A 16,175-nucleotide genomic window follows, 5' to 3' on the forward strand; every position below is an offset into this window, starting at 1 on the left:
GCCAATATTACAGTAATCAATCCAAGAAATGGATGCTAATTAGCCAAAAATCAGCTGTTCCTGTTAATGACTGGGACCCACTGCATTACACTTGTACACACAAACACAGACGCCTACACGAATGACTTTTATATTTATTTTTCTCAAACTTATCAGAAAGTAACAGTCACAAATACATTTTCAAAGGGAGTTAAGTACAACAGCTGGACAACCCAAACAAACACACATTCACATACCTGGTCTCAGCTATATTGGTAGCAATCACAATCTTTCTGACTCCAGGAGGAGGCCGTTTGAACACCTGAGAAGAGTGAGGGAGAAGCATGAGATCGGACTTTTCTGATATTGAAGAGGGAGTAAAGCAGGACAATCGGCAGACAGACAGAGAGACAGACATAGTCAGAGAGACAGGCACAGAGAGAGACAGAAGAATGCTGACCTGCGTCTGATTAACGGTAGGCATGAGGGAGTGCAAAGGGATGATAACGAACCGGTCTGAAACACATCAGGACACACAAGAAAAACTCAAACAAAGCACCATTTGCCAACATAAGATTATACTGCTGGTGTGTGAGGCTGAACCATTATTCTATGTCTAAAAACACAACCTTGAATATCCTGGTAAATATTGTTATTTGTTCATCTTTGGCAAAATAAAAAAAAAAAGATTAATTAATTAAAAAATCAAATATATTTCAAGATCCCCTTCAGTCATGTTTTATGACATATTAATAATTTCTATTTTTTTCACAAAAAAAGTTGAACTACTTTCCCTCCCCTTCTGGTGGACCCCATGGGAACTTATTTCGGAAAAAAATATGTACGAACGTCAATGGCGAGAGACAAATATTTTTGTGATCCCGTTTGAATTGCGCCATGAATCACGCATATGATGTTTGTCAATTTAAAAGATCATTTTTGCAAGTCAAGAAAGTCACAGTTTGTCGTAGTATCATTTAGTTTTGTGTTCTTGATTTATCGAGTTACGCTTGGTCTATAAAATATCAGACAATAGTGACATTGCCATTCAGAATTTTCCAAAACCCAATTAATTTCTAATTGATTAATAGTTTCAGCTCTACACACTTCTGTAAGTTGGATATTGGACCGGAATTGGCTTCCAAACTAGTAACAAAGTCATGCTCATCGTATTTACACGTACTATAAAGTTCTTATAAAGTGAGCACAGAGAAACTTTCTCCCTTCAGCAGCTGAATGTGAAAACAGCCTTCTAGTGTCAAACTCTGCAAAAACATCCGCCTGCACATTGAAGGTCAAACATCCAAGTGAAGTAACAATAGGGAAAACACATTTTTGAGTGGCGGAGGACTTTAAAAATCGCAAAACAGCACAACCATAAGAGAATAATGATATCTTCTACAGTATATTAACCTGTAAGTCACTAGTATGCACTTCTATGTCATATATTTGTGTGTTGCCATGATTGCGTGTACCTGATCGGAACATCTGCTGAGCCGTGAGCAGGTCATTGAGGCCGCTGATGTTGTCCCAGCCAGGAAGGAAGACCAAGATTGCTCCTTCCTGTCAGACAAAGATATGACATCAACACTTAGCAGCTGAAAGACTCACAAAAAAAAAAACGGCGGGGGTTTCAGAAGAGAAAACACAACAAGGAACAAACAGTCATTAGCCGCAGGAGCCTCAACAACAACTGAGCCAAGCGAACAAGGTGCCCGTGTCCTCGGAAGGAGCTGAGCCGAGGCAGATGGAGAAGACTTGCCCTGAGCTCCAAACCTCCACATTCAGCCGCACAATAGGCCCTGACATTGGCTGCCAACATCATTATGACAACAACATCTTCCCACTGCAAGGCATGGGCAGCCTCTGCTACTTCACATTACCACCGAGATAGACTCACTCAAAGCAGCAGCAGTAAAAAAAAAGAAAAGAAAACCAATTAGTCACCTGGAAAATATATAGAGGCACACAAATGCAAGCTGAGAAAACATCAGCAGGATAACAGATGATGGTGGCTAATAGAGTTGGAGGTATTCCAGTGCGAACAGATCTTTGCACATTCAGCTGTCTTGACAATGCAACGGATGAGCACTTAACGTAAAGTAGGTGTCAGCCCCTCAAACGTAAAAAAAACAACATCACATAATGGTACAATGGATAAATATAACTTTAATGATTGATGAGGAGCAACTCTATTATTGTAGCAGCAAAGAACAGGACACAGAGAATAAGGCAATGCATCAAACTTGCAAGAAAGAACATCTAAAAAGAGATTTACGGGTTGCTTGCAGTTTGTTTTTAAATTATAGTCAACTACCAGAGCAGACATCCATATTATCAGATATACGGAAAAGATGTACAAATGGATATAATTTGGGGCCAGGTACTGTTTGAAAGTTTCCGATACTGGTGCCAATACAATACCTCAGATTTGACCTTTGAGAAATATAAACATGTTTTTCTATAAACCTTTTTTCACTTGAAGATCCAGTGTGTAACATTTCGGGGGATCTATTAGCAGAAATGGAATGAAAAAATGAATAACTTTGTTTTCTTTAGTGTAGAAGCACCCGAAACTAAGAATCGTTGTGTTTTTATTACCTAAGAATGAGTCCTTCATATCTACATAGGGAGCCGGTCCTCTTCAGAGAGTCCTGCCATGTTGCTCCGCCATGTTTCTACAGTAGCCCAGAACGGATAAACCAAACGCTGGCTCTAGAGAAAGCTTTTTGCGTTTTCACGTTAGCTAAAGGCCACCGTAGTTCTGTGACACGCTTGTTCCAAACTGTGGTAACGCCAGCCGCCCTCTGAATTGCGTTGCTCCTAAAAGAGGCGAGGCAAAGGTCCTGAAAGATATCACGGCATTACCACAGTTTTGCACTCGGTGCCTCGTGTTGCCGCAGTCCTGGAGAGGGAGGGGTACTCAGTCGGTTGCAATCTGCAACCACATCACTAGATGCCGCCAAATCCTACACACTGTCCCTTTAATAAAATGCCAAACTTCTCAATGCATCAGTGCTTAAAGAGGCCCTATTATGCTTTTTCTCTTTCCTTTAATGTGTTTTATAGTTTTTTGTTTATGTAAAATGTCTGCAAGCCCAAAGTCCACGCAAAAGGGAGTTACTCTCCCCCACAGAAACACTGCTCTTAAACTGTCTGAAACGTCTTGCTTGAAGTCCCGCCTTTTCTTCTGTAACATGGTGATGTCACCAAGTAACACATTTGCACAAGACCAGCATAACGGCTAGTTTGACAAACAAAGCTAGTTAGAGCGAAGCTGGAGCGGAGTCTGAAGAGCTTGGTTTGGTTGACCAATCACAACAGAGTGAACCAGCTGACCAATCAGAGCAGACTGGGCTTTTGGGAGGGGGCGGGGCAGGAGCTCAAACAAAACGTAGGTTTGAAAAGAGGTGCTGCAGCACATCCGTTATGAGAAAAATAAAGTGTTTTTTTGGACATTAAAGCATGTAAACATGTTCTAGTAGAAACCCAAAATACAAGCATGTGCTTGAAACTGAATAACAGGTCCTTTTTTAATGTCTAAAACTAACAAAGTTTCCTCATTTCCTGAATTAGGGCAGAAAATATCTGATCAAAGAATAAGTAAACAGAACCTAACCAAGACTTTTGATGTCAGTTGCTACAAACACATTTCAGTTGGTGAAGTTTGATTCCGCCTCTGGAATCATTAACTACTCACATAATCAAGAGTTATAAACCAAAACAGCCGGGTGTCTTGAAAGGTGTTTAGAAGCATGAGACACAAATATGAAGGCTGCAATTTATGACATTCACAACATGCAGATCAGATTGTACAAAAGGCACAGATATCAACTAAAGACTAATAATGTAAAAAAGCTTTAAACTTCGGAAACCTGAGCAAAATCCAACTTTTATGTTATCACCAGTGGGGATATGTTTCTGGAAATAAAGACCTAAATTTAAACAACAATTATACTAAGGATAATATTAAGCTGGTACAAAACAACCCACGCTTTAAAAAGGACTTTTCATTTCCTGAGAGGAAGGGGAGATGAAGAACAGACATTAGAAAAGTAACCTCTGGGCCCCTCAGCACCCCTTCCTTTTAATTAAAGCTAATTATTATTACCAGTGCTCGACCACTGGCACCCTCGTGGGACTGCATATGCGTGTGTTAATGCCTGTGCATGTGTTTGTGAAACAGAGGAGGAGGAGGAGAAGAGAGATGCAGGCACTGTGCCTGGTTACAACCTGACGGAAACACATGTTCACGCACATGCAGAACAGAAAGAGGCTTTGATTAATTCCAACTAAATAATCAAGAAACAGCACAGTAAGCTCCGTAGTGTTGGCCTACTATTTAGCACACACACCACGCCACCCACATACACACACACACACACACATAGCTGCACCAGCAGGCGTTCATTAATGCCTGTATGTCAGCCCCCTAGGTGTCTAATCACAGACTCCTGCAACATAATTAACCAATCATCACAGTCGAAAGCCTGGCAGACGGCCCGTATCCTCGGTTCAGAACGCCGTCACAGAGAATCAGCCCGGCTCCCTCTCGGCCGTTTGACAATGCCACGGCGAATCAGCTGTTCGACTGGCTCAGGGTGGCCGTGACTGATAGAGATACAGCTTCATACGGGAAGGGATAATTATTCTGTCTGTCTGCGTTAGTCACTCCTCATTCTGGGCCACGTCTCTTTTTTTTCTGTTCCTCTCTCGTATACGCCAAACAAATAAGTGAAACTAGTTCCACTTCACTCGGAAAAATAGAGGAAAAGTGAGAGCGGACCGAGTCATTGTTTTACTTTCTTCGATTCTAGCACTTTCTTGTTATTCTCCTTTTTAACAGTGACAATAGGCTTCACCGAATGGTATTGATTGTGATGATCTATTCCACTGTGAAGCTCTGTTTTCACACTTGTTGAAAAACATAAGAAACATGCTGCAAATAGAAATTTGAACAGAGAATTTACTGAAATAACAACCAATTTTCAAACTTTTTGCTCTGCCTTCATTTCTTCTGCACAAACAACTCCTGATGTGAGTGTAGTTAGGCTATGTGTTACTGTGTCTACTGAAAAATATTCACCAAAGAAAAGAGATGTTTGATCTGACTTAGTTTACGTTATACTCTATACATCACCATATATGAATTACTGTGTAGAAGTTTGGGGTAACACTTATAAAAGCAACTTACAACCATTATGCATACTACAGAAGAGAGCAATCAGGATAGTAAATAATGTGGGATATAGAGAACACACGAACACACTGTTTTTGAAGTCACATGCATTGAAATTTATGGATTTAGTCAAATTTAAAACCGCAATAATTATGTTTAAAGCAAGACATAATTCACTTCCGGGCAATATTCAAAAAATGTTTTGTGACAGGGAGGGGGGTTATAATTTAAGAGGAAAATCTAATTTTAAAAAGCATTTTGTTCGTACAAAAAAGAAGAGTATGTGTATTTCAGTTTGTGGGGTGGATTTGTGGAATGGGTTAGGTGATGGGTTGAAGGGGAGCACAAATATAAATCAATTTAAAAAGCTATACAAGAAAGATATTTTTGGGAGGTACATGGTTGAAGAAGAGTTGTGTTAAAGGTTGGTTATATACTTTTTAACTGCGGATGTATTTGTGGGTTGTAAATAAATGTGGGATGCTGTTCATATATTCAACTTGGGATGTAAATAAATCTGAGATAGTTTTTATATTATATTATCATTCTATGATATATGAGTTAATAGAGGAGAAGTGAGAAAGGGGTAGGGTAATATAAGTTTTTCTTCTACCTACTCCTTTTCGGACACTATAACTCTTGTTTTGTTTGTTATTATTTTGTATCTGTTTTTAGTTATTATATGTTCGAAATAAAGTCTTTCATTCATTCATTCATTCAAAGTCTGAATTGAACACTTAAATTACATAAAAACGAGGAAATTTAAAGGGACAGTGTGTAGGGTTTGGCTAGTGATGTGGTTGCAGATTGCCACCAACTGAATACTCCTCCGTTCACTTCTCCCTTTCCAAGACCGCGGTAACGTGAGCCGCTGAGGTCAAAACCCGCGGAAACACCGTTTGGCCACACTCAGAGGCCATCTTTACCATAATAACACAACTTTAAGAGCAATAGAACTCAGACGGCGACTGGCGGTACCATGGTTTTGCACTCTGCGGCTCACGTTACCGCAATTTCACAAGCATGTCTGAGAACTACGGTGGCCTTCAGGTAATGGAAAAATGCGAAAAGCTCTCGCTAGAGCTAGTGTTTGGTTTGTCCGTTCTGGGCTACTGTAAAAACATGGCGGAGCAACATGCCGGACCCACTCCATACATAGATATAAACGTCTCATTCTAAGCTATCAAAAACATAACAATTCTTAGTTTCAGGTGATTGTACACTAATGAAAACATAGTTATGAATATTATATTCCATTTCTGCTAATAGATCCCCGAAATGTTACACACTCCTCCTTTAACAAGAACTGGAAAGAAAAAAGGGGGTTGGATGTGCGTTGGGAGAGCATCTGTTCGATCACTCATTAGCACAGATCTGCTGCCAGGATCTGTGTTATTTCCTCTGATCTAATGTCACTCGCCCTCCTGTTCCTTCCATCTGCTCTACCTAGGAATGCACTGTACTCCTCTCCTTTAGTCAGTGTCTGCGTCTGTGACAAATATTCACTTTTATTTGATCTGAAACCATCTTCCTAATGGACCGCCGCTCTGTCGGCCTGTCTACGATCAAAATGTCGGGAGCTTTTCAAGTCCGAGAACACAAATGTTACAAGTTTCCGCGGCACAAGAACTAAATGGAGTACCAATGTACTTCATTAAAAATCTAATTTAAGACACCAGAATTTTATCCACTTACAGACGGCTGCCCTGAAACCGGACACACAAAGATAAACTCACCTCCTGCTTGAGCACAATATGGCGAATCAGTGCCAGGATCAGCTCCAGGTCAATCTTCTCATCGTTGTCCAACATCTCCAGTGTCTCAATGGTGTTGTCAGAGTATCTGTAAAACATGGGACACAGACAACACATAAATAAATAATCCACCATCTTCCGTGCTTGCTACAATCCCCCCCAAGAGATGTTCCGATACTATTTTTTCCTTCCCGATATACCGTTTCTGATACCGAGTACTGATCCGATCCCAGCGTGATAAAAAAATATAGCTGCTTCAGTTCTTCTTTGCTGCTCTAAAACAGTAGTTGCCAGTGGCAGCCATGATACATCCAGGTGTGACAGCCCAGTAAAGGCTACTGTTTTGGAGAGGCAAAGAAGAATTTATTTCCAGTGAAACAAGTTTTTTTTTTTCTGGGTAAATAAGTTATGGTTTTGGAGCGGTGCATAGACTGGCGTACTCACCGATACCCGATCCTGAATTTTGGGCAATGTCGGACGCATTTCCGATACTGGTATCGATATTGGAACAACTCTAATCCCTCCACTGCAGCTCAGCAAGGAAGCACAAAGGGAAGCTTTGTACTAAAAACACTAACTTTGGAAGATACCCACTTGATCTGTCTAGATAAAACTGATGAAACCTCAGCATGAACAGGAGGAATGTTTTCATTTTTTTAAGTTACAGCCATGAAATGGGCAATATAACCTTGATTTGCCACTTGAGCCTGAATTATACTTGGGCATCAGGGACTTGCTGTACCTGCATATAGTGTAGGAAGAGACATACAGCTTTGCCTAGAGCTCTGCCCACTCACTGTCATAACATGAATGCATTGTTGTGTTTGTATACACATTCTACAAGCACAAGTACACTAGAAGTAATCATGTTTACATTCTCTCGCATTCACTTTGTGACACAGAGCAGCAATAATCGTGGCAAAGAAAAGGGACTGCACTGCGAATAGCTGCACTAAATGAAGAAGAATGTTTGTTGAGTGTCATTGAGAAGAGGATGACACCTTAAGTGGTCTCCTCAAAAATGTTGAGGCAGTCGCTGGAGGGAAAACGGCACCACAGAGATTCAGTAGTAAATTATAGTTATTACAGTGTTTGTATAGCCCGTGTTCCAATCAGTTGTATTTTTGAAGAGGCGCAAATAAGCTACAACATTGCAAAACACATTTCGTACTTCAGGAGACACTTCAGCCACCTGAGGCGTGGGTACACTTCAATGCAGATGTATAAATTTAGTTTTTTTACGTAACGAATCTATTAAGTGTTCCAAAGCACTCACCCTGCTCTGTATTCAGCTTTTTACACATTTAGGTAAACTCGAAGTTCAAATTCACAAATAAAACAAGTTATTTGTTTTAAATTGTGAATGTCACAAAGCCAAATCCTCCCGTTCCCCACCGAAACAACACATCTATCACCCTGGCAGCTGCTCTGACAATTGAACTACCCTGCTGCTGTTCTCAACAACTCACCTGCCCTGCAGTGTGCGTGCGTAACAAGGCCAGCTCTCCTTGTATTCAGCCTCTTTCTCCTCCTTCTCAGGTCTGGAGTTGCGTCCCTGCATAAAGCCTCTCTTCCATGAGGGGCGACGGTCCTGATTCTGGGAGCGATAACTGGCATACGTACAAACCAGTTTATATAAGACCACATAAAAACAAAGGGGTTCCATTTCCACTTTTTGCATTTGTGTCTTTGTATGTGTGTGTGTTGTTCTACCTGGTCATCTCCACAACGTCCTCAAGTAGGAACTCCTCCACTGGGAACGTCATACCAGGGATGTGGATCATTGGACAGTTGTCTAAAGGTTTGACACATGGAAATGAGTAGATGAGAAGGAGGACCAATCTACAACAAGGAACCTGCGAGATTAATGCTGAACACTTGGGACCGCATACCAAAATACTTGGAAAACTTCTCTGCGTTGAGCGTGGCACTCATGAGGATGATCGTGAGGTCGTCTCGATGCTTGAGTATGTCCTTCACGATGACGAGCAAAACGTCAGATTGCAGGTTCCTCTCGTGGATCTCGTCCAACACCAGGTGGCTGATACTGGACAGCAATCTGACGCACACACAAAAACAGGGGAAATGGTTTTAAGTCTGTGGTTGATTTTAGGTGTTTGTACGTCCTCATTAGGCCTGAAAAATGGCAATTCTGTGTCCATTCTGTCTATATTTGATACATCTGCCAAGATGACCAATGTTTTTAGTTCTGTTTGTCAAATTGTTTCTGTTTTTTTCTATATTTTGAAGCATAATTCTTGAACCATGAAGCAGATGCAATTTCTTTTATTTGTATTCTTCTTATTACTATTAATACTATTCCTATTATTTTTTATTTTTCTTTGGTTCCAGTCAGTAGCTATAATTAGATGCCATTTTTCCTCATTTTTCAAAAGATGTCATCTAATCTTTCGCAATCTAAAAGTTGATATTTTAGATTTATTAATATTTAAATAGGTCCAGTAAAAAAAATGTGTACACAACTTTGTTTACACATTATACATTTTGCATACACATTTCCCTGTAGTCAGTCAGACATATTTGATATCTTTGTAACTACAATTGGTTTTCTGTGCTTATCCGTACGGCAGCAGTCAAATGATAAGTCAAAAGGGTCTGTGTGACTGAAATGCATCGCTAACGTGATGGCTGGAGACAAATAGTCACACCAAAACTGACATGTGTCAACATAGCTGCAGTCCATACAGACTGCCAGCTTGTAAGCCAGCTGCTGTGTCTTAATGCCAAAAAGTCACAGCATTTTGTCAGACGGCTGGAGTACTAAAATGACTCACTAAAGTCGTGCCAATTCTGAAAGACCATGAAGCAAGACAACAAGAAAAGCTGGCACCCTCACTTAGTCTCTGTGGGTTTTTTTCTGAAGACACTCAAAATGCAAGGATGAGCATGCAGGGATGAGTCAACAGAAGCTGTGTGTGTGTGTGTGTGTGTGTGTGTGTGTGTGTGTGTGTGTCTTCATTTCTCTGCCTATGAGAATGGGGAGCCATACTAATGCTCCTTCCACAGACAACCACAAATCAATGGGGATGAAAAAACACAGAGTGACACAGATGGAATAAGAGAGCGGAGGAAGGACAGCTGGAGCCGAGACACGCAGAGGAAAAGCGGAGAAGAAGAAATAAATGCTGGGAGAAGATGTGACGAGGATGAGGAAACAGGGCGGGGGGAGGGAGGGAGGGATGGAGGGAGGGGGCGACTTACCGGTCTGAGCGAAGCCACTGAAGAATAATGCCTGTCGTACAGTACAGGACCGAGCCTTGTCTCCGTGGTAACCGGCTGAGGAATAAGAGGAGAAAAAAAGACTTAACATTTCTGAAATGACACAAATTAAGACTAGTATAAAGTGAAGACAAAGGTTAGCAGAAATGTCTCTGTTAATTTTTCTATATTTGTGTATGAGTCTGTAAAATACTCTGTCTTTCTTATATTTCCACTCTCCTTTTCCATTTCAGGATTCTGCACACACTTATTTTATTTATTTTTCAGTTGGTTGCTCAAAGATTATTTCATAGCAGCAGTATCTTGATGCTCAGCCTGTACACACAAGTACACACAAAGCTGAGATTGGTGTTGCTATAAAATGTTGTCGATACAGAAAATGCTTTCTAACAAACAATGTAATGGCTTGTAATAGGCACTTGTGTTCACACTATCTTCATACTTTGCATAAGTATTAGTGATGAAAAACTCCATTGAATAGCAATCGTGAAATGACTTCTCATTTATTTTAATCCCAAACAGAGAATAAACGGCCTCTCTTGTGACACACCTAAACCACATTAAGTTAAAGGCTTTATTGTATAATTCATGCAAGCATGACATTTCCCGAAAAAAACTTAGACTAATGCCGAATTCACACCAGAGCAGTGGCGCAGTGCAGCCTGCGGCGAGCTGCCATGTCTATGAAAAGCTGCGGCGGCAGCTCCCGAGCTCAGCGAGCTGCGGCCGTTTGATTCTGTGGTGAAGTGCGGCCAAACAAAAAGTTGTGAAAAGTTTAACTTGTAGCAGCAAAGTGCGGCCAGAGAGGACCCGCAGCCAATCAGTGCACAGATCCTGTAACTCCTGTGACATGCTGACCTATGTTACAAAGAATTTCTTACCCCCTGAAACACATTCTCCAGGCTGCAGAAAAATGTAATCATTGCGGTGAGCCGCACTTCGCCGCTGCCTGGTATGAATTCAGCGTATCATCAGGAGAAATAACAGTAATAACAATAAAGTTTTTTTTTTTATGAAGCCCTTTTTGAACGGGGGTTACAAAGTATTTCACAACATCATCACACAATGGAAACAATGAAACAACCAAAGCAAATAAACAGTCAACCTAATTATACCTCACTGATAAAAAGATTATAGATCACCAATAGCAATATAGATAATAAATACAAGTAAACATAATAAATGGCAGTGAAATAGAGTGGTAACAGCAATCAATCATCTTCATAATAAAACTCCTGAAGGAGCAGCTTGCCAGGGGCTAGGCGCTGTGGCTTGATTAACTTGCTGAGGGGCCTCGGGGCAAATAGGAGCTGCCGGGCTTCTATTAAACCCTCAATTCATCATGCTCTCTGTGCAATGTGCACAGTTTTTCAATACTGCAATACTGGCGGCAGGTCTGCTGTGCGGTGATTTGATTAATCACAAATTAATTTAGTAATATGCTGCATGTAGGCCTGTCACGTTAATTACGTTATGACTTATCATATAATACATGGACAGGACCTTAAAAGCATTTTTGCTGATATCGATTTTGTGTTTAAATATGTGGTTGTTTACATACTGATGTTGTTCATTTATGCATTTGTGCTGCAGAGAACAAGATAATGTACTGAAAACAAATCCACCGACCTTGGTCCTGTGGCTGATAAACAATCTAATCTAATAAGAACATCACCAATATTTTAGCCAACAGAGCCCAAGAGTCTATGTTTTATATACATATATATATATATATATACACCTATTTTTCCACTACTTGTGTACATAACAGTCCTGTCTATTCCTAATCATTGTTCGCAATCATTTCTTGGACAGTATATGTCCAACAAAAGCATTTATCGAGACAGAACCTAGCTACATGTAAGCGCAAAGTTGCAACTACGTCTTCTCACGGGGATCCTCTTCAAGGCACAGCCCGGTATCAGGTAAACGGCACCAACATTAAGGCTCTCATCTAGTCAGCTCATATTGTACTTTCATTTTTCATTTTTCATTTTTATTGTACGATCACCTTTTATTTTCAAGTAGGTAGTGGAACAACTAAATGGATTGTGGTTGAGAATCTCAGGCTAAAATGTGTAGTGATCAGTAAAACTACATCAATTCTAAATTTCAACCAGAGTAGAGAAGCTAAAAGGGGGCTACTTTCATATATAAAGGTGATGTTCTCCGCTATCTGTGACAGTTTGACAGTTTTAAAATCTCATAGGTAAGAGAAAATATTACGAATCAGATCAATCTTATTTACTCTAAACAGTTTCCTTCTTTATGTTTATCATAACCACCCATCATCATTTGCTGCACTACACCAAAAATAACACATTTAATTCAGTGACTGCCTACACTTACTGAGTTATGTAGACTAATACGCTGCTTCCCTGCAAATGCAACTGAAGTTCCCAACGGCTAGATTTAATGTCTTTAAGGGCGGCTGTGGCTCAGAGGGTAGAGCAGGTTGTCCACCAATCGGAAGGTCGGTGGTTCGATCCCCGGCTGCTCCGGGTCACATGTCGATGTGTCCTTGAGCAAGACACTTAACCCCAAATTGCTCCCGGAGGCATAGCCATCGGTGTGTGAATGAGTATTTAGATTAAATCCTGATGGGCAAAGTTGGCACCTTAGTAGCCTCTGCCATCAGTGTAAGAATGTGTGTGTGAATGGGTGAATACTGACATGTAGTGTAAAGCGCTTTGAGTGGTCGGAAGACTAGAAAAGCGCTATATAAGTCCAAGTCCATTTACCATTCTGGCCAATTTGTATTCAGCTTTTAAAAAGACGTTGATTACCCACTGAGAGACCAACATAAGAAGAGTAAAGAGTGTGGATGGAAGTGTGTACTTTTTAAAATTAGTGGCTATGTGGAGGATTATCAATAGACGTTTTACAAAGATTGAGATACAAATTGCCAGCTTTTGCGTATACCCGCTGAGAGACACCCATGGTCTCCATCAGTGACAGCAAAGCAGCAAGCTTTAAGAGATGCCTTTCTGTCAATACTTAATGATATGGAAAATTCACAGTCTAGCACCTTGTTATTTGTCCCATTTCTTAGACCGTCAGTAATCATCAGTCGCCTCGTTTCCTCTTTTCCTCTCCTCTTACTGCATCCATCTCAGACTCCATCCTCTATTGTATATAATTCACTTTAGATTGCTGCACCCTCTCATCTCCTGTCACTCTCCGCTCACTCGGTCTGCACACCTCAAGTGCCTCTCTCCCCAAGCGCATGGTCTCAGATCATTCCCATCTACTACTGTATATCTCCTGTCCTTCAAAATAAATCCATTTCCTGTGGTATTCATTTATCCCATACAGTTTCCTTATCCATCTGAATTTTGCCCATCCATCAAGTAATAATGTCGAAGGTTTTCATTTAAATAAATGTCTGTTAAAGCTGAAGTAGGCGAGATTGGAGCAAATATGATTAAAAAAAAAAGTTATTTTTATAAAACGGTCGCTATATCGTGACAGTAGTACATGAAACAGGTAACCTGAAAAAGAATCATGTGCCTCTGTGTCCTCCGGTGCGCCTAACGGCATCTGCAAGATTTCACATACCGGAGGAAAACAAGCAGTAAGAGCTGATCTGAGGTCCCTTGTCCAGCTGCCGTCTATGAGAGCCGGCTGTCAATCACTCGCAAACTCCGACCAAACGGTCAAACTAGGCAGCGCTGATCAAATATGAATCAATATTCTGTTACTGTAATGCCTATTTCTCGGCTCAAATGTTTTCAGAATCATCTCGTAGTGTACGGTTTAGCTGTAAAATGAGAAAGTTTGTGATGCCGCCGCCATTGTGAAGGAAGTTCAGGTCACATGACTGGGGCACAGCCAATAGCAACGCTCTCTCTCTGAAATGACCTGTGATTGGCCAAAGTCTCCCGTCACGGGCTAGATTTTTTAAAGATTGAAAACAGAGCCATGAGGTGCAGAAGTCTAGTTATCTCTCAGAACACTTGAATTACAATATGCTGAAAGGTTATTATGGAATTTTTGCCCAATGATGCCAAAAATATACTGCCTACTGCCACTCTAAGTAACTATCACTGAATGAGGTAACACAATGGTGACTGAGCCAATGGCTCGCTGATGATAGCCCTTGCATTTGCAGTATTACGAACTGGGTTTCTGTGGCGACATTCCTGGGAAAAATCACAAGCTGCGCACAGTTAGTGACGCGTTTTCCATCACCCAGCAGTGGTTGGTCCGCCAAAGAAGGTGGGGGCGGAGCTAACTCAACAGACTTGCTCTTCAACTCACTTGTGTGTGAAGTGGCGTACTGTTTTTTTCCGGACTCTGCGAGTAGGGATTTCACAAGAAGGGATACTTTGGTACCAAGTCGGTGAATAAATTCTGAATTCTGACGATATGCGGCTTTCAGTACCGTCGGGGTTCAAGTCTAACGTCGTCCCGGAGACAATAGAAAATGTGTTTGGGACGCAGTGAACTCACTATCGCCCTATTCATTCCCTGATAATTCTATATTGCGAACGACAAATCTGTGTTGAAATCTGCAGGATGAGAGCTAGTTAACGTTAGCTGTTAGCAGCTGGTAAGCAGCACAGTCCTGCACGGAGCTCACCGCTAACGTTAACTAGCTCCCATCCTGCCGATTTCAACACGGGAGGTGCCATTGAATGAGTAAAAATTAGTATTATTGGGCAAAGGTAAATTCTAACGTTATGATGTGTTCAAGTGTAATCTTGTAAAATGTAGTTTTGGGCAAGAAACTTGAATAAATACAGTTGATTGAAGGATATGTTTTCACAGCAAGAGGGAATTATGAGCTGTCTAACTTCTTAACAAGAACCAGTATGCAAACGGTAATAAAGGAGAGCATGTTGAAGTACATGGTATTTATTGTTTTACTGTGGTATCAAATTGGTATTGAGAATCGTGGAATTTCACTGGTATTTCGTATTGACTACTACATTTCTGGTATCATGACATCCCTATCTGCCCGTGTTGAGAGTAAACGGTTACTATGTACAAACAAACAAAGAAAAGGCCGATGACTACAGACGACAAAACTTCAAAAACAAGTGCAAATCCAAAGGACTGTCAACTAACTGACGCCACTGTTTGGATCTCTGGGAAGTCAAATCCAAAAGCACACCTGCAATTACCGCTTATCGCCATGGGTGCCACCAAAGAGAACGAAACGGAGATCTTTGAGAATGTAACTTTTAAAGTCTCGATACATGGATCATTGCAGATGCAGTTCATATCAAATGCAAAACAATGGCATCTATGGAATGAAAAACACCCCACATGCTTTTGCAACGGAAATTCATCGCACCTATGAAACATCAAGGCTCTTTATCCTCAGTATTTATCTATGATTACATGGGGTTTAGCCATTATATCATGAGCATAAGCGTTTTAAGAACAGCAGTTAAACAAAAAGAGTTTATCAGCAACCCAAACAATAGTGACTCTACTCTTCAGAGCATTTCATTTAATGCAACATATGTTTGAAGAGCCTTCCTTACCTCTGCAGGCGGATTTGGTAACCACAAGAATTTCCATTTCCAACACTCTCTGCCCTCTCTGCTGCTACACGTTCTGCTACCTGAGAAGAGGAAGCACGCACGCACAAAAACATTTAAGAACACAATCAGCATTGTGAAAGAATAGTCATCTAATTGACATGACGTGCAGGAAATTACATATGCAGTGCATCCACATCTATCCACTGTACGCACAAAGCAACGCACAATCCGGTCAGACCTGAAAGCCCAACAGAGTACATACCGAGATGGCACTGATGCGTCGAGGTTGCGTGCAGACCACGCGACACAATGAGCCCACGCCTCTGTTGATGTAGTCGTCTAGGATGAACTGGGTGACCTGGGTGGTTTTTCCACACCCTGTTTCCCCACTCACCACCAGGACACGGTTTAAGCTGATCAGCTCAACCAGCTCCTGAGGGCAGAAAGATAGAAGCAAGTGAGAGAGGAAGGATAATGAGATGAGGAAGAGAAACAGGGTGATGATAGAGGATACAATTGAATTCTGCAGAA

At 41.1% G+C, this 16,175-nt stretch overlaps 1 protein-coding gene across 1 annotated transcript in view; it reads right to left on the reverse strand.

The window, feature by feature from the left end:
* Positions 1–16,175, reverse strand: part of dhx36 (DEAH (Asp-Glu-Ala-His) box polypeptide 36) — a 29,920-nt gene that overhangs the window by 10,111 nt on the left and 3,634 nt on the right. The window contains exons 6-15 of the mRNA XM_074642267.1: positions 15,907–16,077; positions 15,645–15,724; positions 10,135–10,209; positions 8,805–8,971; positions 8,626–8,707; positions 8,382–8,522; positions 6,895–7,000; positions 1,455–1,542; positions 440–495; positions 237–301 (exon numbers count right to left, since the gene is read on the reverse strand). Of these exons, the coding sequence (XP_074498368.1) occupies positions 237–301; positions 440–495; positions 1,455–1,542; positions 6,895–7,000; positions 8,382–8,522; positions 8,626–8,707; positions 8,805–8,971; positions 10,135–10,209; positions 15,645–15,724; positions 15,907–16,077 (1,031 nt within the window). The remainder of the gene's footprint in view (positions 1–236; positions 302–439; positions 496–1,454; positions 1,543–6,894; positions 7,001–8,381; positions 8,523–8,625; positions 8,708–8,804; positions 8,972–10,134; positions 10,210–15,644; positions 15,725–15,906; positions 16,078–16,175) is intronic.

The sequence above is a fragment of the Sebastes fasciatus genome, chromosome 7, assembly GCF_043250625.1.
Source record: "Sebastes fasciatus isolate fSebFas1 chromosome 7, fSebFas1.pri, whole genome shotgun sequence".
Lineage (NCBI taxonomy): Eukaryota > Metazoa > Chordata > Actinopteri > Perciformes > Sebastidae > Sebastes > Sebastes fasciatus.